We start from the raw sequence: 27070 nt of genomic DNA on the forward strand, positions 1-27070 counted from the left end.
GAGTTTTTTTTAGGAGTCTTCAAAAAAAAATTAAATGATTTTAATTTAAAGAAAAATCCTTCCCCTAATTATCCCAAGTTTTTTGGCATTTTTTATTATTTCTTGCATTGGGTACTTTTACTTATAATATTAAGAGTATATTTTCCAGATTGTACGTACTTGCTTTTACTTAAGTACCATTTTTAATGCAGGACTTTTACTTGAAAAGAGTATTTTTACGGGATGAAATTAGTACTTTTACTTAAGTAAAGGATCTGAATATTTTGTGCAACACTGGAAACAGGCTTGACGTTTTGAATGGAAAAAAAAGTTAGATACCAAAGGTTTCATTTTACAGGAAATTGCTGTATTACAACAACTTTCCAAAAATGACAATATCATGGCCTGAATTTCAAGCTGTGCTGTTGGCCGTTCGTTCCTCGGCCTTGACTCATCTCCCTCCTGGGACCTCTGCGGTGGAATGACATTCCCCCGTCCAACAGGACAGCAGAGTCACTCCTTATCTTATGTCACAGCTCATCTCTTCAATAAATAGTGCACGTCCTTTTTTCTTCCACCTCTCTACCTGATCGTACTCCCATCTTCTCCATGAACCAGAAGATGTTTGTCTCTCTGGCTCTTATACTATTGCGTAGCACTTTTATATTAATCACAGCCATTTCCGTCTTGATTTTTGCCATGCCGTTCATACATGGAAGCGTCAGAAATATCACAGGAGAGTGGAGAGTCCTCTTCCTGGATTATCGTTGTGTTTTGGAGATACAGTACTTTGTTTTCTGCCGAGATGACAAACAAGTCCGGATCTTGTGTTTGCCTCAGGGTTGGAGCTGCGCCCCACAGTAATAAAGCTGTAATTATTTATTTAGTTAGAGTTTCTAACTGTGGCTGCCGGGAGAAACATTGCACTGAAAATATGTGAAAGTACATTAAGTTGCACACACACATCCACACCATCAAGTCTTTATCAGTCCAGATGAGGCAAAACTGCAGAGAAAATGCACACCAGAGGCATTACATACCTCTTTCTCTGTTTGCTCCACAGCGTCAGTGACTTTGTATATATGGATGCTCTCCTGGAGAAAAATTATAGTTACTGCTGATGATATTTGTATTGCGTGCTGTAGTACTAAACTTTCACCTATTATACAAAAATCATTGCTGAGGTGCCATCTCCCTGCAATACATACACGTTTGATTGCAAGCTGTTTCTGTTTTTACCGTTTACTTTACCTAAAACTTGGATCACAGAGTAGACCATTATCTGTATCTGTTCAACTAGCTTCTTTGAATGATCTGTTTACATATCTGTACTCGTAATGGGTGAAGTTTAAATCAAAGGTGGGTGGAACGTAAGCGAATGTTGATATTTTAAGGCTGAAATTGGTGTGGGCTCAACAGAAGATGCTATATTTGTTATGTATTAGAAGACTATTTACAGATTGGCCTCAGAACGGAGCTTCAGATCATTTTTGATGACATGAGTACACTGTAAAATCTGACGAGTTGACCTTACTTCAGATAATCTTGGAAACAAATTGCCTTGAAAAGTAACAATTCTTGATTTATTTTTACCTAATATCCAAGTGTTAAGTTACTTGAAATTTAACTACATTTACTTAATTTTGTGAAGTTGTTGCAACTTAAAAATGAAAGTTAGTCTGACTTAACTTGATCATGACAAAAAAGATTTTGCCATTGATAAAGTTAGATCTTCAAGTTCTGTTTTCTTATCATGATTAAGAAAACAAATATGATTGACTATTATGCAACCAGCACAATGAACTTGGTGTACTAATGTTGCTGAAACTCAGAAAGTTTGATTTAATTAAACTTGTCATTTTTGAGTTGAAGCAACTTCACAAAATTATGTATGACTAAAGTTGAAGTAAAGTTAACAGTTAGATAATTTTCACATTTAGTCACATTTTTCAAGGCAATCAGTTGCGTAGATTTTTTTTCTAAAATCAGTTTGTCAGATTTTATAATGTATGATGCTATTTAGTCAGCCTTATTAGATTTTCCGTCATTAGGGGGACAGATTTGGACACATTTTACTTGGAGGATACTCAAACTCATAAAGGCCCTTATCTGTACCAGATACTCATTTACATCGTCTCTAGGATTGAAGCATTAGCACTTGAGTGAACTGAGTTGTTGTTGTTGTTGCATTTTATCCAGCTTGTGTTAGCTACGAGAGCAATAGCATAGATGGATAACAGTCAATGCAATGGGTCAAAGGGACATTTGAAGCCTCATTGTCCAAAAAATGCCCCTCGGACCAAAAGCCTAATATCCATGTGACGGCCTTTGCTTTTAAGTTCTGTTCTTTCCAAAAATACAGATTCCCTGCAGTTAATTTTTAGTTTCCCAGCAACATTTGAGCCATCGATCCTGGGTGTTTTAACCAACTTTTTGTTGCCTTTCCTAGCTGCGTTTGAGCCACCAATTCTGGGTGTTTTTACCAACCTTTTGCAGCGGTTCCAAGCCACCAAACTTAAGTGGTTTTACCAACTCAGCCCTGCTTTTCCAGCGACTTTTGTCAACAAATGTGGGAGTTTTCAGTCAAAACATCTTTTCTTTTTCTAACCATAATCAAGTGATTTTCGTGCCTAAATGTAACCAAGCACTCACCACAGCGTTGTATACAAATGCAACATACTCATGGTTTACAAAAATGTACGGTGCAATTTTTTTTCTGGCAAGAAGCATGGATTTTTCAGAGCATCACATTGAAGCGTTTGGCATTAATTTTGGGATCACAAGCTTAAGTTTTGTTGACAGTTTCCAGTGATCCAGAACAGAAAATTGTGGAATATAGCTAAATGTTGGTTTTGGCTCTAATGTGATATCTTTTTTTTTTTTAATTAGTGGAAAATTTGCGTCGCTGTTGTCAGAATGTGTCGGCCTGCATATCAGATATAAAAAGCTTTTCGTTGGATCGTTGGAATTTTATATAAAAAGTGACAGCCCAGTCAGTATGCTTTAGTAATGTTTCGAACAGAGGAGATGGTGATGGTATTTTATGATTATTACATGCACATTATTATAGTCAGGCTTTTACACTCTGCACATATAGACAGCTGAGTATACAGAGCCTTATTTTCTCTGTAAGTAAACACTGCATGTTTTTTATTACCTGCACAGCTGATAGGATCTTCCAGCAGCGGTTGTCATTTTAGCCTGTGAAATCAGCCGTCGGCGGATAAACTGAGACGCCTGTGTTCACCGTTCACAGCCTACAAGCGTGTTCGTCGCCTGTGAATGTGATTACAGCTATTGATCGATAGACAATGACACGACGCTGGTGGATGTCACCTGAGGAGAGAGTGTGCGCGCCAGCGAGACGGCGTGCGCGTGTGTGTGGGTGAGTGAGGAAAAAACAGAAAGGAAGTGTGTGTCCATATGTTGGTGTGCTGGTCCATATGCTGGTGTGCGCATGTACATTCATACTGTACGCCCGCGTGTGTGTGCATGCATGTTCAACCCCAGATCCAGAGTGGTAATGTGAGATCAGACGTAGCCTGTTAGCCGGAGCCTTACATCTGCTGTCAGCCACTCGCTCTAACTCTGTTAAGGACGTTATTGATTGCTCATTATTACCCCGTTCCCTGAAAGATGAGCGTCCCCTATGATCACATTAAATCTCTCCTCTGTCCAATTCTCCTGAGATGCCTTCTGCTCATCGGTGCCCATCAAATTTCTCCTCCGAGATCTGATATCAAGCAGCCTGACGTTTTTTATCGCCTCTGGTTCTCTTTGCGTCTTGTTTGATTTACTCCAAATAACTGTCTTTTTTCTCTCTTTTTTTCCCCCCTCTTTTTTTTTTTCCACACGCAGTTTAGCTAATTGATGTCTTTAGTCTGTGTAATGGAAATCAGCAAACACGGATGAGCAACATTTGAAATTATGATTTGTTTTCTTTTTATTAGCGCGTCAGGTTTTCATGTTCACTTTGTGATCCGTGTTTATTGACTTGATAGCAAACAAGAGGAGCTGACAAGAGAGCCGTAATATGTACTTTATTTGTCAGAGTGGGGCTATTTTAGCTCTGTTCCATTTTATATAAAAAGCACCTCACTGTGAAAGGTGTGTCTTCGAACTATCATGTCAAAATTACACTCCGGCTGAAAACGAAGAAAATTTGCTTTTAGAATTTGCTTACAAATTCAAACGCCTCCCACTGTAAAGTTGCGTGCCCTTTCTTGTGCCTCACGTTGTCATTTTCGCTGACGATAAGCAGTTGTTGAAGGTGTCACGCGTCCGCCAGCCCCTGTAAAGTTTGGGACTGTTGAAATCCAGCCCTCAGTGAGAGGCCATCTCATCGGCCCCCGCCGTCCCCATGAATAATGCAGAGCTATCGACTGTGTCAGTTGAGCGCGAGGAGACGCGGCGGCAGCCAGCTTGATATTCAGCTGCTGAAGCTGACTGGATGCCCTCACTTTGAGACAAACTGCTGGCAGACTGCTCCGACTTGAACAGACAGGACCTGAATCTGCTCATGTGAGATGAACGCCGTTGTGTTCTTGCTCAAGCGTCCCAAGGAAGTTTCTGCCGGAGTGGGCTGCAGATATGAGTGAAGCAAGTGTGTGTTCATAAATCTGTATACACGCGTTCTCAAATATTTGTATTGTATACCGTACCACATCCTCAGCCTGTATATGTGTGCTTATACCACCCTCTAAAAGTGTGTGTACGTGCGTCCTCCAGCCGGCAGCCTGCAGAGAGCTCTAGTGAGAATCTCCTGCCCCCTCGACACGACCAGTTCAGTCTCAATGCCACCGATCGATGCACGTATTGATCCGCTGTTTGACTGTTTAGACAACCTGTGTGAATTCCAGCATAATGCGAGCCACAGTGGATTTAAAGACGCGCGCGGGCTGCACGTGCACACTGCGCTGTCATACCTGAGCGCTTGTTCCTCCTAACACCCGGGAGCTGCAGATACAGAGCACACGTGAGCTCAGATGGAGAGTAAGCAGCTGCAGGACGAGTCTGACAGCCTGTTGAGGCGTCCTGATGACTCAGTGTGGGCTGGAGCTCGTAGAGTTTAAAACCAACTGCATGACCTTAAGCGACACGTCCTCTATTCCCCTCTCACCTGTCCTGTCAGTCACATCTACATCCTGTATATCTGCTGCCACTCAAGGTCAAAAGAGTGACGTTAATATAAATGAGTTTATTCCCAACTCATTGTGGACAAATTATTGTGTAGATAAATCACCTTTTTAATGCACAAAACCTCCCCTTCTGATTTTATTCAGTTTAAATGCGATGAGACTTCACACTTTCCCTATTTTTCGGGACAGTGAGATCGCGTGAGTTGGCAGATCTTGCCAGAATCTATAGGACGTGTGCAGGATTTGACACTTCAAACATGCACCGTGAAGGATCCTGTGAGTTCACAGGCTGGGGGTAGAGGTTATCCCAGCCAGGGCCTCTTTGGTAATCCACATACACACTCTCCGGGCGTGCACGCACACATGCACGCACACCTTCGCACGTGCGCCACTCACTGCGGGCGTTAATCTCCACCAACTGCTGTTGAACTCTAATCTTGCTTGCTTGCCAAGTGTTTCGCACACTGCAAAAATCCATCTTAACATGAGTGCTTTAATTTTGTCTTTTTATTTGTCAGCGCTTCTGATGAAATAACAGTTTAAAATGTCAGTTTATTTTCTCTATTTTTTTCTTTCTTATTTTATTAATTTTCTCACTTTTTTTAAGAAAAAAAGATTTTAAGAATATTTTAAATCTTGTTTAAACTGACAGTTTTTGCAGTGTAGTTAGTATTTGGCACCGAGTTGGCCTGCTGTTGTCAGAAGTAGCAAACTATGGAGCCGTGGTCCAGTCTACTGTCTGACTGAGTGCACCCCCCTCCCCTCCAAGCCACCCACACACACACACACACATAAGCACACACACTCACTCAGACACACACACACACACAGCCCAGTGCAGACAGACATAAATGCATCCACAGATGGTGACACTCTGGCAGTCACTCCTGGGCTGTCTGTCTACGTGCCAGCGATGATAACACACACACACATACACACACAGACATATGCACACACATACACACAGCCTGGCGGCAACAAACACGGTGATGCATCATTGAGCATCGGCTGGTTTTTCTCTAACTGCTGAGGGGAAATCAGTGTGGTGTTAAGTAACCATTCATGTGGAGCCGAGACCACACACAAACAAACATTGCACCTACACTTCTTAAAATACATTTACCTCGGCAGAATAATATAATATGATTGAATAACATGAAAGTTCTCCCTCAGACACGACTTGTATTATTGAAGCTTTTTCCACAAGTGGGATCATTGATATGTTAATACACTCCAGTATCACTATTTAATTCCCGTGACAAATATCTCTTGTGCGCTTTCAAACTCTTACTTGGATTGTGATATATTCATTTGTTGATGCATTGTTAATGTTTCCACTCTGGACCGGAGTATGCTGTGTAGGTAATCGCCCACTCTGGGGCTGCGGCGCCGCTGTTTGTGATGTGGATCTTCCTGAGGATTGTATTTGAATAATGAGGGAGGCTGGAGCGTTCTCTTGTGCAGAGTGTCTCGGAGCTGCTGCAGTAAATGACCTCTGAATAGTTGTTTTGGATTAGCCATCAAAGTCTTCTCTCGAAGTGGCCAATAGATAGGTACTTCCAGAAATGAGTCACTTGAAAATGATCATTGCCGCCGTTGCCGTATAAGATAATGGATAACCATTACACTCCATTTTCCCCAGCTCCTCACCCACACAACGCCTGCTCTTGAAATATGATGCATCCACTGTGCTTAGTGAGCACTTAATGTCCAAAAGCACCGTGTTTGTTGAGATTTACAACTGCGCCGGCAGGAGGGGGGTAGAAGAAAGAGTGCGTCGTCGGCGTATAATGTTGTTCACTCAATAATTATCTCATTTTATTTACGAAGACAGACAGCTTTAGACGAGGTTAGAGGCTTCCTCTCTATTATCTCCACCTGCCACCCCTCTCCTGCAGCTCCCCCTCCCCCCTCCCCCTCCACGCCTGGCCCTAAATGACGTCCTTCATGTCGAGGACTTTCCAAAGTTTCCATCGAGGAGAATTTGCGTCCTCAACACTGCTTGTATGGAAAGGAGTGGAGGGGGGAAAAAAAAGTTACACCACAGCTTTCTTGCATTGGGAGCCGGATCGATGTCATTTCTAAAAGGATTAGGCCTCCTCTCAGAAATCTATTTTAATTACTGAACACACAGGTAAACAAAGTGGTGGTGGTTCACAGGTATAGATCTAAGCGTCAGAGGAGTATTGATAGCATGTGGCCCATGTTAACCTCTGGGGCGCTCTGAGAGACCCCGCGCCTCAGGTAGATGCACATCAGCGGCAGCCTCGGAGCTGTTTGGAGGGAATGTAGATGTGGAGCTGCTCCTGCTGTCACCTGACAAACACTGCAGACGTGGACAGTGGAGCTTTAATTGACACCAGTGTGGGAGGATGTTCCTCTTACAACTTATTTACTTTACTTGTCTCACAAAGTCAGTAAAGTTAGTCTTCAGGGATACTTTGGGGATCAAGATATATAAAACGTATTGAATGCTTTTTCCCTTATAATGCGTTTGTTGCGTAATTAGTTGTTATTAATGGCTTTATTAAATGAATAAATTGTGCATCAATGCTTTGCAGATAAATCATATGAATTGATAACTAATACATCAACACAATAAAGTCATTAGTAACAATGTACAAACCTTAATGAAGAATGTGTTACGGGTTTGTTGTTAATAATGGTAATGTTAATAAATCATTAACAGGAATTAATGGGCATTAATAAAGGAATTAGTAACTTAATAAAGACTTCAGTAACTAACCCTTAATAACAACCCTTAGTAAAAAATGCTTAGTAAAGGTGGCTCTATGAAAATATGTTGTTTCTAATGTTAATAAATAATTAATAGGAGGTGAAGAGTTAACTAATTTACCCTCATTAATGTTTGCTAAAGTATTCTTATTAAGGATTTAGAAGCTGTTGCTGATGGTTTAATTAAGTTCATGTATTATTCCCTAATGTGAATAGATCAGTAATAGAGGTGAATGATCATTGGTAAAAGATGCATTGAAGTGGTAAAGATTTAAGTATCTAACCCCTAATAATTATCTTGATAAAGTATGCTTAATAAGGGTTTATAGAATTTATTAATAACTTTTTTGAGTTAAAATTATTTTTATGTTAATAGATACTTGGTGGGAATAAATGTGCTTTAAGATATGACTTATTAACATAGTACAGACTTTAATAACTGACCCTTAGTAATAACCCTTAATAAAGTGCTTATTAAGGGGTTTATTGGTTGATTACAGGGGCTTTTTAAGTTGATATATTATTACTTGACTTTAATCTATCAGGAATTAATGGGCATTAAATTATCTGATAAGGTCAGAAAGAACTAACCCTAAATAAAGTATGCTTATTAAGGTTTTATAAGTTGTAACTAATGTCTTTATTAGGTTAATATGAAGTAATTGATTAATTAACCTAATATAACATTTATACAACATATAAACTTTATAAAACATATACCTTAGTAGGGGTTTTCCTCATGACTTCATTAAGTTAACAAATAGTTTTTTAGGGTTTTATTTTGGTCTGTAAAATAAATTGAAGCCAAAAGTAACAACTTGAAAATCCTTATTATAACATTTTGTTTACACTTGAAGTTGTTATTAAAGTGAATAACATATTTAGGTTTAGATATCAGTAATATGTATACATAGTAATATCTAACAACCTACACTTCCTTAACATTACATTAAGTGTGTGTACTTTACTTTGTTACTGTCTTCATAAAGTCCGTGAATTGTTTATTAATATTTAAAGATCAGTAATATGAATTAATGAAAGATTTATTTATTTACTAAATCCAGAAGTAACAACGTATTAATGCTTCATAAGACATACTTTGCTGAGTGTTTACACAGCACCTTGTTACTGTCTTTATAAAGATAAAAAAAAATGCTTATTAATGTTTATAGATAGATAGTTATAATGATAATTGACCTCAAATAGCCATTAGTAAGAACTCATAAAGATTCAACACACTGTGCTTCAGTAGAGGGTTATAAGTTGTGGCTTTATTAAGTTAATAAAATGTGAAGGCTTCATAGATTAAAAATAAGAAGAAAAGATTTATTGACTTAATAAAGCCATATATGACACCTTATGAACCCTTAATAAAGTGCAGTGCATTACAAGTTGTGGATAATGGCTTCAATGAGTTAATATATACTTGTTAATCCTTTATAGATCAGTAATAAGCCATTCAGTTCAGGTGAGGTTTGTTTTTTTCCCTCTCTGATGATTTATTTGTGGGATTTTCTCGGCACAGTGAGAGTCTTTACAGATGTTTTGTTCCCCAGATAAGAATGATCTGTTCGCCTCAGCGGACCTGATGTTCCTCTGCATGTTTGTGTCCCCTGCATGTGTCTGTCTTCATTCATGCCCGCGTGTGTGACCGTATGTGTGTGTGCGCTCGTATGTGTGTGTGTGTGTGTGCGCGGGGCTGTCTTTGAGGAAGGAACCCTGCGTCGAGCCGGGTGATTAGGCACGCTGCGCTAGTCACAGGAAATGGAGTAGCTGACGGACAGGCCGAGTGCATTATAGATGAATGCCATGCGTTAGCGGCTCCGAGCCCCCGCCGAATATCTCTCAATTTCCTCTCTGAATGACAAAAGAAGCCACGCACAATTTCCTTGATCCGGAGCATTTGTTTAACTGCGCCCTACCCATTTAACCCACCCATTCAATAGTCTGTCTAGTAAAAGGAAATTTAGACAGTGTCAATTTATACAGCTCTAAGGAAGATCTGATACTGGCTGGCAGGGGTGACCATGATATGCCTCTGGAATTTAGTCTGAGATTTATAGCAGTTAAATCTGATTCCTTCCTGCGAGCTAAATTTAGAGTCGTCATTAAACATACCCCTAATATTTTAACATCTTACATACCAGAATGAATTTCTCAAAGCCGCTTTTTTTTTTTTTTTTTTAACTCATCCACAAAGGCATTTCAAAGTTTGATGGTCGGAGCAGCGAAAACTTATCACGAGGTCAAAGATCACGGATTACAATGAATATTTGATTTTTTTCACAAAACGCTGTCATTTGTCAAATATCCTTATATCGCAGCTCCAAGCTGTCATCTTTACAGCGATCTCTTTTCCCCCCGTACTGTCTTTGAGTTAGTGACAGCTCATCTCTCCCGGTCACTGCTCGCCGTCTAGACTTTGAACTCGCTCTGTTTACTCCCTTATCTGTTGTTGTTGTTGTTGTTATTGTCGTGGCTCTGCGACAGACTAGTTGTTGTAATGGTAAGCTGTGGCTGGGCTTGAATTGCTTTAAAGATGTGGATTCAGGCTTGTTGGTTATTTTCAGGGGGAACGTCTGGCTCGCAGAACAGTTGGAAGAGGATTTTAGCGTACACTTGTCTTTTTATATTACATCTTGACACAATTCTAAACAAATAAATGTGACTAATAATGAATGTTTGAAATTTTTGACACTTTTTCTGCTGCTCCGAAGAGGAAGCATTACACATAAACGCAGGGTTTGATTGCTGTGTATGTGTGTGTGTGTGTGTGTGTGTGTGTGTGTGTGTGTGTGTGTGTGTGTGTGTGTGTGTGTGTGTGTGTGTGACACCAGCTCATGACTAATTTCATAATTAATTGCCTTTTGGAGGACCTAATCACATTATTTGACTCTCAACTGTAGGTTGTGTGCCAATACAGCGTAGCCCGTGGCTTAGTCACAGTGTGCTGGACTCATTAACAAGGTGGTCCGGAGGTTGTCAAACACACAGAAGGCCTGCGCGCATGAGAATACACACACTCATGAAACAAAAGCTACATATTCAGGGTTTTTTCGTGTGTGTGTGTCTGTGTGCGAGCAAACACGTGCAGCGATTTAGAGGTTAAAAGATGCCCTCTGGTGTATTTGATAAGGATTTGAGTAACTGGTTAGATTTCCCCGGTGGTGTGTGAAAACAGGTCTCTTTTGATGAAGTTGTCATGCGGCTCCTTTTCCTCCTCCTACGTCGGATTTTTAAAAAAAATAAAAATATGACACGGTAGTTTGTTTTTGAAGGTCCTCGGTGTCTGTTTATGTTAGAGAGACAAAGAAGGGCACACATCTTGTCTCTGGTTGTGTGTGTGGGCATGTCAGCGTCGACATGTGTGCCGGCATCTCTTCTCTCCGCACATACACACATGGCTTAATTATGACGTTACCAAAATGGGCAGTTTGCTCTGACACCCCGCTTGCAGAATCACACAGCGGACAGACTTAAAAGAGCTCATTAGCTCTCTCTAAAGAGCTGTTTACTGCACATGCACGCACGCACAGTAATAGGCAGCTCTGTTGATGCAGATGGACGCCGAGTGTAATGAGAATGATTAGGCTTCTCTATGTGGAGGCTGGAGGAGGAGAAGAAGGAAAAAAAAAAGGAGCGCTGGCAGACTTCAGAAGGTGGAGAAGATTTCTGTTGGATGTTGTTTCAGCTGAGTGCACGATCTCTCTCTCCCTCCTTTCTCTTTCTCAACACAAACACTTTTTTTCGCTTGCACACTTTTGCTGCATGTGTCCGTCCAAATGCTTTGCAAATTTCCCCTCAGGCCTTAAAAGCCTTAAAAGATTGTGGCGAAAATCAAATAACGGATGTGCTTTAAGTTTGCAGCTCCATCGAGGTGTTGTAACGAGAATGAATGAAAGGAAAGAATTCAGCTCTTTAGGAAAATGCGGACAACTCTTTATACTGCACGGCCCATGCATGTAAGCCTGTAACCCTGACGAAGGCTGTGGCAGCCAGAACACACTCATTTCAGAGTTGAAGCTCAGACAAATTGGACTCCACAGAATTCTTTTCACGTTTTAAACAAGAATAGAGCCTTGAAAGTTTTTTGGAGAAGAATGAATGGCGTTCAGGGTAATTTTTTTTTTGTAATTAACCCAAAGAAAAACTCTCTGATGGACATTTGTGCTGACTTTGATCCACGTGCAGTATCTTTGACAGCGAATTCAAGGACTTTACAATGACTTTCAAGGTCTTTGAAGTGAGTAAAGGAGTGCAGTGAGTCAGGCTACCTTAAACATTGTCCTAGTTCACCCCGCCCATCCTGCACCACCACATTAAGCGACTTTGCTTTGCTCATTGCCCTTGGTTTACATCACATTGAATTAGAGGATACACACTGAACGATTCCAAAGTCAATCCTCCTCCATCCCTTTCATATGTTTTGGAGAAGGAGCAGCGAGTTCAAAGCGCTCAGTTCAAAGTATCTGTCCTCATTTGAATAACGTAGAGTAATCGCTATTACCTTATTTAAATAGTGCAAGTTATCATTTGGCCTTCATTTGCATTGCTGGGGTAATCACTGCGTCTCTGCATTAACCTCATTATAGAAGAGATGAAAGCCCTGATGGAGGCTGACACACTCTTTTATATATGTTATCTTTATTAATGATGGAATTAGAAAGATTCATGTTTCTTTAAATGGAAGACATATCACAGTTTGATGGAGTGTCAAACTATGTGGAGGGGAGAGAGCGTGCCATTCATAAGGCCGGTTTTAATTTTGTTTTTTTGCCCCCCCCCCTTCCTCTCCTTCCTGGTCCGTTCTCCATCCTCACGTCTTTTTTATCTCCATGCATTTCTCTGTCCGCCTTCCTGCACAGAAAAGTTGAACCAGAGCCTGGCGCTTAAAATGACGGGGCGATTCATCATAACAGTGAAGACACACATCCACCTTAACATGTTATTATATTTTCGCTTGTTTTCAATGCAAGGCGGCCTCTGAAGAGATGTGTTAAATCAAGTGATTATCTGGAAACAATCTTATTGCAAAATGTAGCCTTTGGCCACAAAGTTGTTGCCAGATTGCATGTCACTGACAACGGGCAGACAACAGTCATTTCATTTCTTTAGCAGTTTATTTTTTTTTATTTTATTTTGAGATTAAATGTCAAATTAATTTCTACAGTCTCATAATAGAGACACAGTGCCTTTGACAATGTTATGAACATGTCTCACATTATTCTGAAGAAGCTTGTGAGAGAAAATACACTTAATTTTCAAATGAAAATGTAAAACCAGGGGCAATCGTGACAATTTTTGGTTTTGATGTCCTTAATCAGAGGCATCTTAAAGTATTTGAGTACATTTTTTATGTGGGTAACTTGTATCTGTGTTTTGCTTTTTAACAGTCGTCAAATGGTTAACTGCAATGATCGGGTCACGATGTTGATATTAACACTAAAAGTAACCTCAAATGTTACAACTGCCCCCACAGTGATTATAAAAGCACATGGGGGTAACTGTAACAACACACATAATACCTTCATATAAATACCAAGGACAAAAATACATTCCCAAGAATACAAATACAGATAAAACAATTAAATATTCGTTATGATTAGTTCCAGTTTAACTAAAACAGTACGGTTTTCATATAATTATACCAACATTAAAAGAAACTTTGATAAGTATGAGTCTGTCAGCAGGCAGAGAGGGATTATCGTATCCTCATACAACGGTCTGGATGATATCCCACGTATTGACATTAGGAGGTAAGGTTTTAGGCAGGTTAGGTTACTGTGGTTAGGAAAAGAAACAACAAAGAGACGAACAACTTAAAAATGATTTAAAGTTCACTTAAAGTTTAAACGATTCTGAACACTGGTCTCCTGGGGAAAGTCTTGTGTTTTTTGACCCATCCAACGCCCAAAACTGCCTCCATAAGAGACAGCTTCCTTCTTTCTTCCCATCAGCACATGGGTCACATGATCTCCGCCTTCCCTCAGACATTCAGGTTGCCTCATCAAAAAGCCCAGTGGGATTTTTCCATTGGATTTTGGATCTTTGCACAAAATAAGCTCTGTAAACAAACATTTATACTCGTTTTGTTAAGCAAGGTAGTCTTCACAAATGAACGCAACTTTCAAAATTTTTGAAGCCTAAATGCAATCGCCAGAAGTAAAAAGCTAATGTTTGGCTAAAACCAACTACACTACGGTTGTGTCGCCTCAACTATAAGGCTATAAAGTTATGTTCGGCATGATGTGATAACGTTCTGTAGTCTTATTTAACCATTTGTTCGCAACCACCTTTTTTAAGACATAAAAGCTTCAAAGTTCTCAAATGGGGCTTTTACTGGCGTATTTTATGCTGTAAAATAAAACGTCAAAGTCTCTTTAGCTGGGCATCTTTATACAGTTATTATTGGCGCATGATCACGAGCGATATGTGCATATTTTGATGCAATAGTTTTCATAGAAATTGACAAACCGTGCATTAAAACAGCCTGCACAACCCTTACGAGTTTCAAAACAAGTTTAGCTGTGTTTTTTTCTCAATAATAACTTGTTTAAGCTTCTACCTCATTTATACAGGAAAGCTAACTGAATAACCAATATGTCAGATCATCAAAATGTACATTTATTCAATTAGAAATGATTGCTAAGGGGAAAAACATCAGTAAATTTGCCTTTAGCTGTGACTAGTGGTGGCTTGCTCTTAACCAGCTTTATCCGGACATTTTGCATTAGCTGTAAAATTTCTACTGTGTCACAAAGTATTGAAGTGCAATGACATATTCTAGAGTTCAGGTAATACTAATGTCAGGCAATAACTACAATATACAGAATTACAGTAACTACACAGCCAGCGTGAAGGTGAAGTACTTGGACAACGTTGTTGTGATACTTTGCTCACCAGTGATGGTCAATACTTGTATTATTGACTGGAAGGTTACTTAATGCCCCATTAAATGACATTTGAAGGTGGATATTTCTGCAGCAGAATCCAGAGACACATGGTAGACTGACCCCGGGCAGTTTCACAGCAGGCGTGTGAGTCTGCAAACCTCCAAGTCCAGAGACTGTGAAAAGACGTGCAGTGAAGGCAAACACACTGATATCAGAAGGAGACATGGCTGAATCTGGCTTCGAGCCTTTGCCACGGGTCTCCTGATCTCTCCTCACTCTCCTCAGCTGCATATTATCTATTAATGAGCTAATGTAGAAATAATAGAGATTTCATGGGCGCTGCCAAACCGGCATTTTGCTTCTGGCTACAGATCAAACGTGTAGCTTGAGAATACAATGCTGAGAACTTTAAAAGCCCTTAAACATTGTTTGATTTACTCTGCTGCCATGAGGCAACAGTTCAATCAGGATATTATTTTATTTATGGGTTTTTTTTGTTCATACTGTGGTGGGATTACATGGTATATTAGGGATAACAGAAAGAACAAAATGTGCCCGCCAGTTATCAGGTAGTATTGTTATATTGATGAAATGACAAACTACATCCTCTTTTTGATTAAAAAAAAAACACAGCAATGTAATACAGGCCATAGCCATGGAGTCAATGTGAATATTGTTCCACTATGTTGTATTATTAATCATGATTAAGTACAGGTTACTTTTAGAATATGCAGTAATTGAGAGCTACTTCTGTCTACTTAAATTACACGTGAAGTGCAACATCAATGATTGTCACTTTATTTGACAAATATAACGTTATAAAGACAGTAACGTCAGCTGGATATGCCCTTGAGCTGTTTTCTGGTGGACTACGACAACACCACCATGACAAACCACATGCAGAACTGCAGTACACTGTAATACCAGAACCGGTAAAAGGCTACTAACAGATGCAGTTTGGTTCATTTAGGGATTGTACTTTATTTATCAGAATAGGGGTGTGGCTGGGGTAAGACTTTTTGTACAAATATTTTTCCTTAAGCTTCCCTGAGTGATGGGGGGAGAAATGCATGAACCTCCCTTCATCATAAATGACTATATTTTACATTTTCTTGCTATAAAAAATGGTGTGATTGTGAAGATTATGGAAGGAAACATGCTTTTCAAACCCCTTTGTGGGTCTAAGGATAATTAAAATGAATTGAAAATACAGCCATTTAGGGTTGAGTGTCCTGCCCTTAAACCAAATCAAAAAACATAAAAAATTTAAAAAGAAGTGCCTCCCCCATTTTCCAACACCTCCTTCCCTCTCATAAATAAGCAACAGTCCCTTAGAATTATGGGTGGTTATCACCAGAAGCCCCACAATATCTTTTTATCATGATACTTATATATATAGTTGCAATGCAATATTATTGCAATTTTAAATGCTGAGTATTGTGATAATATAAGTTGCAGTTTAATTTTAAAAAATTAACTAAATCATGTCTCCAAAGGTAAAAAGTGCCAATATCTGTTTTATCTCATAAGATAAAGTTTCTCACTTCGATGGTTGTTATTGTAGCAATATGTATCTCTATTGATTTGATAGGCAATGAAAAGTTTAATTTGTATTTGCAGTATTAATACGTTTTTATAATTTACAAAAAAAAAAATACTTGGGTTCTGTGTATCAAAACAAAATTGCCATAAAATATCACAGCTGTATGGACATTTTCCTCCACCCCTCCATAGTATTTCCATTTGCTACATTCAGACAGCAGTGTGTCATTGCCTGTTGTAGAGGTGCAATTTCTTTTGTTTATGTTTTTTAGCAGTTTAATGGTGTGTGTGTGTGTGTGTGTGTGTGTGTGTCCCAATATATATTATAATTACAGCCTTGAACATGATGTGGTCTACAAACCAGGCTGTTAAAGAAGGACTGTTGTGAATCCTGTGTTTGGCCTAAAGCCTCATTTCCTCTCATTTTGTCCAGTTCTACAGACTGGTAATTCTCTCCTTGAAATACTGCCCTTTTATAGCGCCGCTTCCACTTAATATATTCTCAATATTAAAGGAGCCTCCCAGCTAATACAAAACTTTCCTCGGCTCAGCTCTTTGTCTGAGGCGTTCCCTGCTCGGTACACTGGGAGGGTGACAGGCTTGCCAGCCCCTGCTAGACTCCCCTCGGCTAAAATGTTGTAAATTAACACAATTAGCAGATCGCCATTCTGCTAATTAGCCACTGGCGTCTGCCGAGAGATGGCTAGAGAGGAGAATCAGAGAGGAAATAGGAGTCTGGGGATTCCCCCCTCCCTCTCTGTGTTGTTACCAAACAAACACGGGGCCTCGGAAAAAGAGAGCAAGAGAGTGTGAACGTGTGTGTGTTTGCTTTTTTCGTGTGTCTGTGTTTGCAGTAAATGGATGGGAGGAAGGGAAGATTTGCTCCTCCGTGAATGGATTTTATTGTGCATGCCTGCTTTACTCACACTAGCACAAAAACACACACATAAACCAATTCCGAAGCAGGCATTGCTCACCAGACCCCCGACTGTGGATCTCTACATGCAACCGCAGCCAGTCAATAAGTCGGAGGAAGCAGCCTAAATGACACCGATATTATCCTTTATTTGTGTGCACTAAGTCAAATCAAACGGGGTTCAATCTGCCGTGCGGCTGCTGTGATTACGCCGCGTCCAGCCTTTGATAGCGCCACGGCTTTGATAGTGAGACAACGATGGAGTCGCTGTGTGACTGTCAGTGTTTGCAGATGGCATTGGCTGGGATTAAAGGAAACAGTGGCTCTCCAGCCTCCCGAGGCAATAAAGGGGAGAGCCAGGTGAGTGTGTCTGAGATGAGATGGAGCAAGAAAGGAGGGAGGGGAGGAGGCAAAGCAAGCACAGAGGGAGTAAATAAGAGAAGGGGTGGCCGCGGAGAGAGAGAATGAAAAGGAGAGATATATATCGAAATAGATGGAGTCAGAATAAAAGGAGGTAAAGAGAAATAAAGAAGCAGGAGAGGAGGTGGAAAATGGACGACAAAAAAAAAAGGGAGGCGGCAGGGAGGCATGAAGAAGAGAGGCAGACAGAAAGGTAAAGAGAACGGAGGAGAGAGAGGAGGTCAAGGTGGAGCTGTGCAGACAGGAACTAAGCTTGAGACACAATGTGTTGTAATTCATTGCTCGCTACAGCTCCTGTGTGCGTGCCTGTGTTTGTCCGTCTGGGTCAGTGGATGTGAGCTCGTGTGTGTGCACGTGCACGCCAGCACGCCTGAGTGCAGGCATAGATAGTTTTTTTTAAACGCCTGTGTGTCTGAGCACGGGGCTGTGTGTGTGTATGTGTGTGTTGGATGAAAGCACGGTGAGCAGAGGGGGGTGGATGTGTACGAGTGTGTGTGTTGCTTTGTGGTACTCGGCGAGGCGCATTTTCAAACCCATCTCCAGCCACCTCAGATGAGCCGGGGATTATAGAGTGACCCTCAATGCCTCTGTCTTATTGGACTGGCCAGGGTGCATTAGGCGGCCGTAACCAGCCATCCCTCTGTACCGCACTATACCTGCCGACACACACTCTGTCCTTCTTATGATCTGGAGAAATTAAAGGCATAGTTTGGATTTTTTGAAGTAGGGTTGTACTGGGTACTTAAACATAGTGGGTGTATTACACACAGTGGATGTCAGTCTGCACGCCCCCAGTTTGGAGAAGCAGGCTGGAGTACTGACACGGAAGCTAAGCAATGTACTGCTGTGGATGGGGGCCAGCATAAAATGATACTTAAACCACCTAAAAAATCGATATCAGTTTAATTGTAAGCTATATTGAGTGTAATATAACCGCTTTACCTTTCAGTCAGACAGCCCGTTATGACAAGGAACCTATTAAACCTTTGAAACCCGAGCAAATTGTTTTATAAAATACCTAAAAAAAAACCCAAAAAACTAGTTTTTTGACATTGTTCCCAAATTTTGGGATAATTTAACAATCCTTTTTTTTAAAAAAACATAATTTTCTTGTCAACTCATACTAATTTCTTTATATTTTTAGGATATTTTGTGTCAAACTGCCCTTTTCAAAGGGTTGAAAAGCTTGTGAAAGGCATCTGAAAGCAGCAAAACAGAACTGATGTTTATCCAGGTTTACAAGGGTTAACAGCTTCAGTCCCTCATTTCTTCTCTCTTCAAAGCCACCAGACTCCAGTGACAGAAACTGTCATTTTAGCTCGCTGAACATGGTAGCTGTTGGCCTACTGCCACTTCAATCAGATGTTTAGTTTGTGTTATGATGGGACACATAAGTCTGAATTAACCCTTAAACGCCAAAGTCTCTAAATCTCTGTTTTTCTCAATGGAGTCTGGCTTTGAGGAAAGCAATATAATGACCTCATCTTCCAGTTGGAAATCACAATCTGATATTAAGGTGAAACACTGAAAATACTTCTTCAATGTTATTTTACTCTTGACCTGATATTGATTTCTTTTGGTTGGGACTTTTTTTAGGTGGCTAAAATACATGTTATCTCTGGCCCCCATATACAGCAGTACATTTCTTAGTATTCATGTTGGACTCCAGCTTGTTTCTCCAAACTGGGAGCGAGCAGACTAACATCTCCAGTTTGTAATATACTGTCTAATGATAAGTGCCCAATATAACCCCACTTAAAAAATCTGAACTCTGTCTTTAACAATCCATGTGTGGACACAAAACCCTCTCTTGATGTGTATCAGAAGAAAAATAAATAAAAATAAAGAGCAACACAGCAAACAAGCCTCCAGTTGAATGTCACCTTTTTAATTGCCAATTTGAAGGTGTTGGCATCTTAATTATTGATAAAATGATTTCAACATGTCAACATGTTCACGTGCCGATGTCTGTGTCTCCCTTTCTCCCAGGCTTAAAGATGCAGTGGACCCCCGAGCACAGCCAGTGGGCCGAACAGCATTTCGACATATCCTCCACCACGCGCTCGCCAGCTCACAAGGCTGAGGCCTACAGGGCGGTGCCTGGCCACCTGCAGCGCTCAGCCACCTACCAGTATGCCTGGGCCAATGACGACATCTCCGCCCTCACAGCCTCCAACCTGCTCAAGAAGTATGCCGAGAAGTATTCCGGCATTTTGGAGATGCCGGGCTCCTATTCGGAGGCTCCTGGAGTCATGAATGGGCGGAAAGGTGAATCAGAGCCGTGGCAAGATGGCGTCTATCCCATGAGCTGCATCCCAGAGGGGGTTTCCGTCAGAAAGGGAGGGGTGGCAGCGGCCTCAGAGGTGGTGTCTGGCATGTGCAGCTCCCCTGGCCTGGCCTCCAGCACCCTGAGCGAGCCCAGCTACTCGAGCAGCAGCTGTGGGAGCCACACTGCCACCGCCCTGCACTCCTCCTCCATGCCCTCTCAGGAATACGGCCCTCCGTACAGCAGCTCCTACCTGCACAGTAGTTACAGCTCCCAGTCTGCCCCCGCCCCAGCTCTCCCCTCCCCGCTGCACAGCTCCGGGCTCCTGCAGCCGCCCCCTCCTCCGCCCTCCCACCCCACTTTAGTCCCAGCTTACAACGGAGGCTCCCCCAACTTGTCTAGTTATAATTACCCCCCAGCAGGCTACCCAGCTCAGAGCTCAGTCGGGCCCGGATACAGCCCAGGGGGAGCGCCCCCTCCATCCTCATACCTCCCCTCAGGCATCGCTGCACCTACACCTCTTCCCCCATCTTCTTCTTTACCTGGATACCCATACCAGAGCCACAACCTGACCCCCATCGCCCCTACTCCTCTCAACAGTAGCTCCTCCAACTCGCTCAAGAGGAAAGCCTTCTACATGACAGGCCAAGGAGAGATAGACTCCGCTTATGGCAACTTCGGCTACGGCCAGGCTCGGAGCTCGGCTGAGAGCCCCATGTACAGGATAGCAGACAGCAGCAGTGCGAACGGAGGCTCCAACAGCGCCAGTGGTGGTGGAGGATTTGACAGAAGTGCTGAAAAGTCGTCTTTACCTTTTAATCCTCAGAAGCAGTCCGCTATGTCCGCGGAGCAGCAGCAGAGGAAGTATAGCAGCCAGGCGACAGGTGGACCGCTGACTCCGCCCGCCTATGTCACCTCCACGCTAGGGGGCTCCCGCTCAGCAGATTCCCTCGCCAGCTTCACCTCCCCGTCCCTCAGTGAGCAAGGTGCTGATGAACATCGTCTCCACCTGTCCCACTCAGCACCAGGGCCTACCTCCTCCTCATCCACTTCCTCCTCCCGGCCTGCTGAAGAGCAGCTAAAAACCAGTGACCCTCACCTCCTCGACATGGTTACCTCTGAAATCGTTCAGCAGGGGCCCCCAGTGGATTGGAGTGACATCGCAGGACTAGAACTGGCTAAGGCGACCCTGAAGGAGGAGGTGCTCTGGCCCATTCTGCGCCCGGACATGTTCAGCAGTTTAGGACCGGCCCCACGTTGTGTGTTGCTGTTTGGCCCCAGGGGCAGCGGCAGGACGTTGCTTGGCCGCTGCCTGGCCAGCCAGCTGGGAGCGCCATTTCTCCAGCTCAACGGCTCCACGTTGGCCACCAAGTGGCTGGCGGAGGGTGAAAAAATAATCCGAGCGTCCTTCTTGGTGGCGCGCTGCCGACAGCCGTCAGTACTGTTCATTAGCGAGGTGGACATGCTGCTGTCAGCCCACCTCAGCGAAGAGAGTCCCATCAACCGGCTGAAGGGGGAGCTCCTCGCCCAGTTGGACTCGCTTCTCATGGGCTCGGGCGAGGACGGAGGCAACCAAGTGTTGGTGGTTTGCTCCACAAGCAGACCCCAGGACATGGATGAAGGGCTGCGCAGGTACTTTGCGCGGAGGGTCCTGGTGCCCCTGCCGGACGGCGCAGCCCGACACCAGATCGTGAGCCAGCTCCTGTCTCAATCTCAGCACAAATACTGCTTGAGCGAGGAGGAGCTGGCGCTGCTGGTCCAGCGCACCGAGGGTTTCTCCGGACTGGACCTGGCCAGACTCTGCCAGGAGGCCCTCGTAGGTCTGTTACACGTCTCTGCGCAGGGCATGGACATGTCGGGTATGATGCCCAGGGGACAGGTCAGGCCCCTCACCTACCAGGACTTTGAGAGTGTCTTTTGTAAATTCCAAGCCAGTATATCACAGAAAGAGATTGACACGTACACTGAGTGGAACAAAATGTTCGGCTGCAGCCAGTGAAAAGATAGATTCCGCCCTTGAGAAAAAGAGGCATCCACAATTCCTCCCCTCAGGGCAGACGCATTGTGCTGGAGGGAAAGGCACACAGAAGGCCAACACGAGCCCACCGAGTTCTCACAAGCAGGGTTTAGACGCACCCAGAGACCTGGTTTGATGAGACAACTGGCAGTTTTGCAGTTAATGAGCGAGAGTTTTCATTTGGATGCTTGACACTCCAGAAAGCCAGGCATTGTTTACACATTGCAAGCAAGTTGGCTTCAGAAGAGACGCCCCAGTGTCTGTGTATATATCGTTCTGTTCTTGTTCTTGAGATTTAGTTGGCTATCCAAGTGCCTGAAGTGGTGCTTTCTGATTTCCTTTCTTTGTTCATTTGCCTCACAATCTACATTCATGGCATGAGCTGATGATTATTAAGAGCTTTAAAACTTCAGCGGTGAGTCTGAAAAACACAGATTGACAGTTGCCATCGGTGGTGGTCAATCCGTCTTTATTGTCTTGCTAAGAGCAGTAATCTGTTGGGGCGGCAGTAGTCTGGGCCCTGACACGCACTCATCTCTTCTGATCCCGTGTCTGCAAAACAAACAAACGTAACAAACAAAACTCAGGAAAGCGTTTGTGAATTGTACAGTACCTCAAGATATCTTGACGAAAAGCACTAAGATCCGAGAGCAGAATCCGAGGCGGTTTATGTTTAGCGAGGCAGCGTTAGGTGTACCTCAGCTGGCTAGGATCAATAGCAAAGAGGTGACAATGAATGTACTAGATGTGTTCTGAAACGAAGGAACATAATCAAGAGTGAGAGTAAAAACATTATTTCTTTTTCTTTTTTTTCTCCTCACAGCAGGTGCTTTAGTTACCTGCTTCTACTTGACCAATCCTAAAGCTTATTTCCATCGCTTTAAAAAAAAAAAAAAAAAATTAAAAATGTACACAGTTGCTGCCCAGTTGTGTGATTTGGGGGTTTTAAGAGTCTGGTAGGTGCTGGGGTGATGGGAATTGTATATTTATTAAAACCATAATCAATTTTGTTTATAGTATACGATCTAGGCTAGGCTGCATGGAGGCTCCATCTGTTTGTCAGCTAACTTCTGCGCAAAATTTCAGCTCATGTTAAGTTTGAGGGGGATGTATTCTCTGACATGGATAAGCTTACTGCTAAAAAAAACTCAAAAAATAGAAGGAATTGTTGGACATTTTGGGAAATAGGCCTACACTAATTCCCTCTTTTACTTAGAGGTAAATAAGAAGATAAAGCTAGTGGAGAGTAGGGCCGCTCGATTATGGCAACAATAATAATCCTGATTGTTTTATTGATATTGAAATCAAAATTATTTAACAGGATTACTCATAGGCGTTGAGGACAATATGCACCTGTTTAGCATTAACCCCGGCGTTTCTTTTTAACACAACCACATCTTGCACGATTGTAGTTCGTTCACATTCACATAATAAATAAAAATCGAACCCAACTACAGCAATTTAACAATATATAACAATTACGTTATTAATAACAGCTAAATATTTTGAGTTGGGATCAGTGATTGTTTCCTGAACTCAGGAGAGACTCAGACATTGTTTTATTATGTGTTTAGGAGTGGCTGAGATTGTCACCTACAGCTGGACTACCTTAACAGTCCACCTTAAGGGGGCCAGGGAGGCTAACTTAGCTTAGCATTTATTCACTGACAAACAGCCTCTCATCTCTCTGCTGCGTTTCTCTCCACGCTCTCTGCTCCGGTCGCCGCAATTTGGAAAGCCAAGTTTGTAATGGAAATGGCCCAGCCCTGGTGTATAGTGGGCATACAAACAGCTGAAAATGGCTGAACAGATGGCTGTTTTATATGCCGGCAGCACATGCAGGCAGTTAGTTTCACAGTCCGTAAAATATTTGTGGTTCTACGTTCCACTGTGCTAATGCCATAAAGCCAGCAGCCCATTAGCATAGCAGCACGTAAAACGTTTTTACGTGCCGGTAAGCTGAAGCTAAGATATACACTCAGATACAGAAGCTAACAGACTACAGTCAGCAGCCTGTTGCCTTGGCAACATGTTAAACAACAATTTGCAGTTGTGGCCAAGCTAATAGGCTGCTGGCTGTAGCTTTTCAGCAAAAGGACAAACTTAAAAGCGATATCGACCTTCTCATCAACTCTCAGCATGAAAACAAATAAGCATATTACCCAAAATGTCAAACTATTCTTTTAAATCACGGCTGAATCAAAGACTATTTACTCTGTCTCTTTATGTGAATGAAATGTTTGACTTCACGTCATTGGATCCAGTTTACTCCAGCTGGTTACAGCCAGAAATGCTGTACTGGAAACCAGTAAGCAGCTCATCTGTTGCGTTTGAGGAAAATCTGTTTTCACAACAGTACGCTGGGATTACGGGAGCTCACTCCTCGTGTCTTTCTAGATTTGAAGTTGGATTTGATAGGTGTCACAGCCCAGATATGGAAATATGGATTTTGCGAGGTTGCCTCGTCACTCACACTGGTTAGCTGTATCTGAACTGGATTAGCTGTAGAATGGGACGCCGCTTGTGTAATCTCAATTAGACGAGGTCATTCAAACAGTGCGTAGCTGTGATTTTTACACGTGTGGAAAGACGAGCGTGAATTAGCGTTTTTGCCGGAGGTCAGAACAGCAATTCTGATTGATTGACGTCTCTGTAATGCAAATAGTGTTATTATTGTAGTGGTCATGTTGTCGTCCAATCAGCGTATATATATACATATATATATATATATATATGTATATATATAGATATATAGATATATGGTGAGCAAGAACACTATTAATCAAGATTATAATGAAATATCCAAAATGAACACCCCAGAATCCAATTCAAACATTTTTTTTTCTCGGTTTTATTTATTTTTCACTACATTCGCACAGATGGCATCTTAATGCATTTGGATACACACTTGGAAAAGCTTTGTAACATGAGTGAGGAATCGTGGCACGAGTCTTGAAGTCCTTCATCGCTGAAGGTTATCTGTTGCCCATTGTGTCGCATCAGAATGTATTTTTGTCTCCTCCTCATCTCCGTGTATGAAGCCTCCGTGACACGGGAGTACTTAAGATACTTTCATGTACGTGCACTAAAGCATTTTTTGTGTAATATTGTTTTTTTGTTGAAATTTGCTTCGTCCGCCTGGTATTTATCCTGAAGGAGATTTCGTTTCTATGAAGATCAGTTTTCACATCCTGCTTTTCTTTTCTTTTCTTTTCTAATATCAGTGTGTGTTCAGGCCTCTGCTCCGCGTTGCTATCTCTGGTCTCGGCACCATCAGTGCAGCACCTGATGTGGGGGGAAAAAAAAAAAGTTCTGCTGAGCGTCAGCAAAATTGACGGAAAGGAAAGACAGCCAGGCAGTGTGGCGGCAGCACAAGGGGAAAGCAGAGTGGTCCGTCAGAAAACCACCCTCAAAACAATCTGTACCAGAATTCCTTCTGTCAGCAAATCCTCTGGAGAGAGTCCCTTTAGACAGAAAAACGTACTAATGCACTTCAGAGCACACAACAACAGCACAGGCGCCCCCCCCCTCCCCGTTCTCCACAGCCGACGAACAAACGACTTGAAACACGCCGGTCAATGCTACGCTTGTTTGTTACGTGTTTTGTGGTCCTTCTTTTGTGTCTCGACCTTTTTCTACATGGTGTTTTAAAAATCTAGCTTTTTACTTTGAGACCCTTTTTTCTTTTAAAACGGACGCTAGAGTTCTTCTTTAAAGCATTTCTACCTCATGGCTACAAAACACGCGTGGTATTTGATTTATTTCACACATTTGTGGAAAAAATGCATTGAAAAATTAAAAAAAAAAAAAAAAAAAAAAAAAGCAAAGAGAATAACACCATGAAGTTTTGCGCAGTCTACCTCACATGACTGTACTTAAAACATTTAGCTGATGGTGCAACCGCAGGCTGCAGCATAGCCTAGTGTGTGTGTGTGTGTGTGTGTGTGTGTGTGTCTGTCACTGTGTGTCAGATCGGAGCTAAACACACACACACACACCTGAAAAACACTGACGTCAAAAACACACTCACAAGCGATTTGTGAGGGAGGAACAGCTGGGGTCGACCTAAAGGCGACCCGGAAATGTATAATCCAATACATTTGCTTTAATCTTTTGTGAACTACTGTGGTTGTGCGCGTGTGAATGTGTATATACGTGGGCACACTCTTCTTTTTTTAATTTAGTGTGTTGAATTTTATAAATTGTTAGTATATATAACACACTTGCACAACTTTAAACCAGAGTGTAACGTGTTTCCGTTGTACATACCTATACATACAATACAAATGCACCACTTGTTTATATGTGTGAATATGTTGCCATACTTGCAGTCAATGTATTTTCATGTAATCTTAGGTACAAGCAGCAACAAACGATTCATTAAAGACATTTTCTTGGGAGATTATATCTTGTACACGTCTGTTTTTTTTTAAGTCAGCGGTCACATTAAGACTCTGAGGGATGAATTTAAAAAAAAAAAAAAAAAGATTAATTACAGAATTTATTTATCAGTAGAATGGAAAAAAATATATGTATTGTCCTGCCAAAAAATAGCCCAGCTGAAAAATCGTCTTAATGAGCCTTGAGTTAGTCACCCTTGTGTGCAATTATAAAATCATCCGTGTTGCGCGGGAAGCCGGCGCTGTCGCTCCTCTCATTAAAATGTAACAATTCATTTCTCTTGCTGTGGTAAGAGTGGCAAGACCAAAACATTAAAGCATTAATTATCTTCCTCCATCACAAAGAATTTGGATTACGTGAGTACTCTTAATGAAAATGATGTGCATTAGCCCACTGCATTTCCAAGGTATCATTATATAGCTGGCGGTGAGGTGTGGGAAGCTGCTGTATAGCCTCTATAATTATCTGTGAAAACTCAAACGCTTCACAAGAGGTTAGAGTGCACCCGGGGCTGCTGTTTTCTTTATTTTCCCTCTTTGAAACATGCTATAGCCATGATCAGAAATAATCTATGGCACAAGCTTTTTTTTATTGTCTGTCACACTTGAAGCTGATATTTTCCACGTGGAGTTTGAGACAACCAGCGAGGAGAGATTTGATCATGTTGCTGCTCTGTAAATAACATAATTCACAAAGCTGCAGCGGCACAGTGGTGAACCTAGCAGATTTAGGGCCCTGGGCAAACTTCCCCTGCCCTCCTCC

The 27070-nt window shown here is 42.0% G+C and overlaps 1 protein-coding gene across 2 annotated transcripts in view; it reads left to right on the forward strand.

Moving 5' to 3' along the window:
* The window catches only part of LOC121963030 (fidgetin-like), a 46003-nt gene extending 20274 nt beyond the window's left edge, over positions 1–25729 (forward strand). For both annotated transcript variants that reach the window (XM_088074630.1, XM_088074631.1), the window contains one exon: positions 19614–25729. In XM_088074630.1, coding sequence (XP_087930756.1) covers positions 19614–21889 — 2276 coding nt within the window. In that variant the 3' untranslated portion in view covers positions 21890–25729. The remainder of the gene's footprint in view (positions 1–19613) is intronic.
* Positions 25730–27070: the final 1341 nt, after the last annotated feature.

This window comes from Plectropomus leopardus, chromosome 24, assembly GCF_026936395.1.
Source record: "Plectropomus leopardus strain MGB_pleo_1.0 chromosome 24, ASM2693639v1, whole genome shotgun sequence".
NCBI lineage: Eukaryota > Metazoa > Chordata > Actinopteri > Perciformes > Serranidae > Plectropomus > Plectropomus leopardus.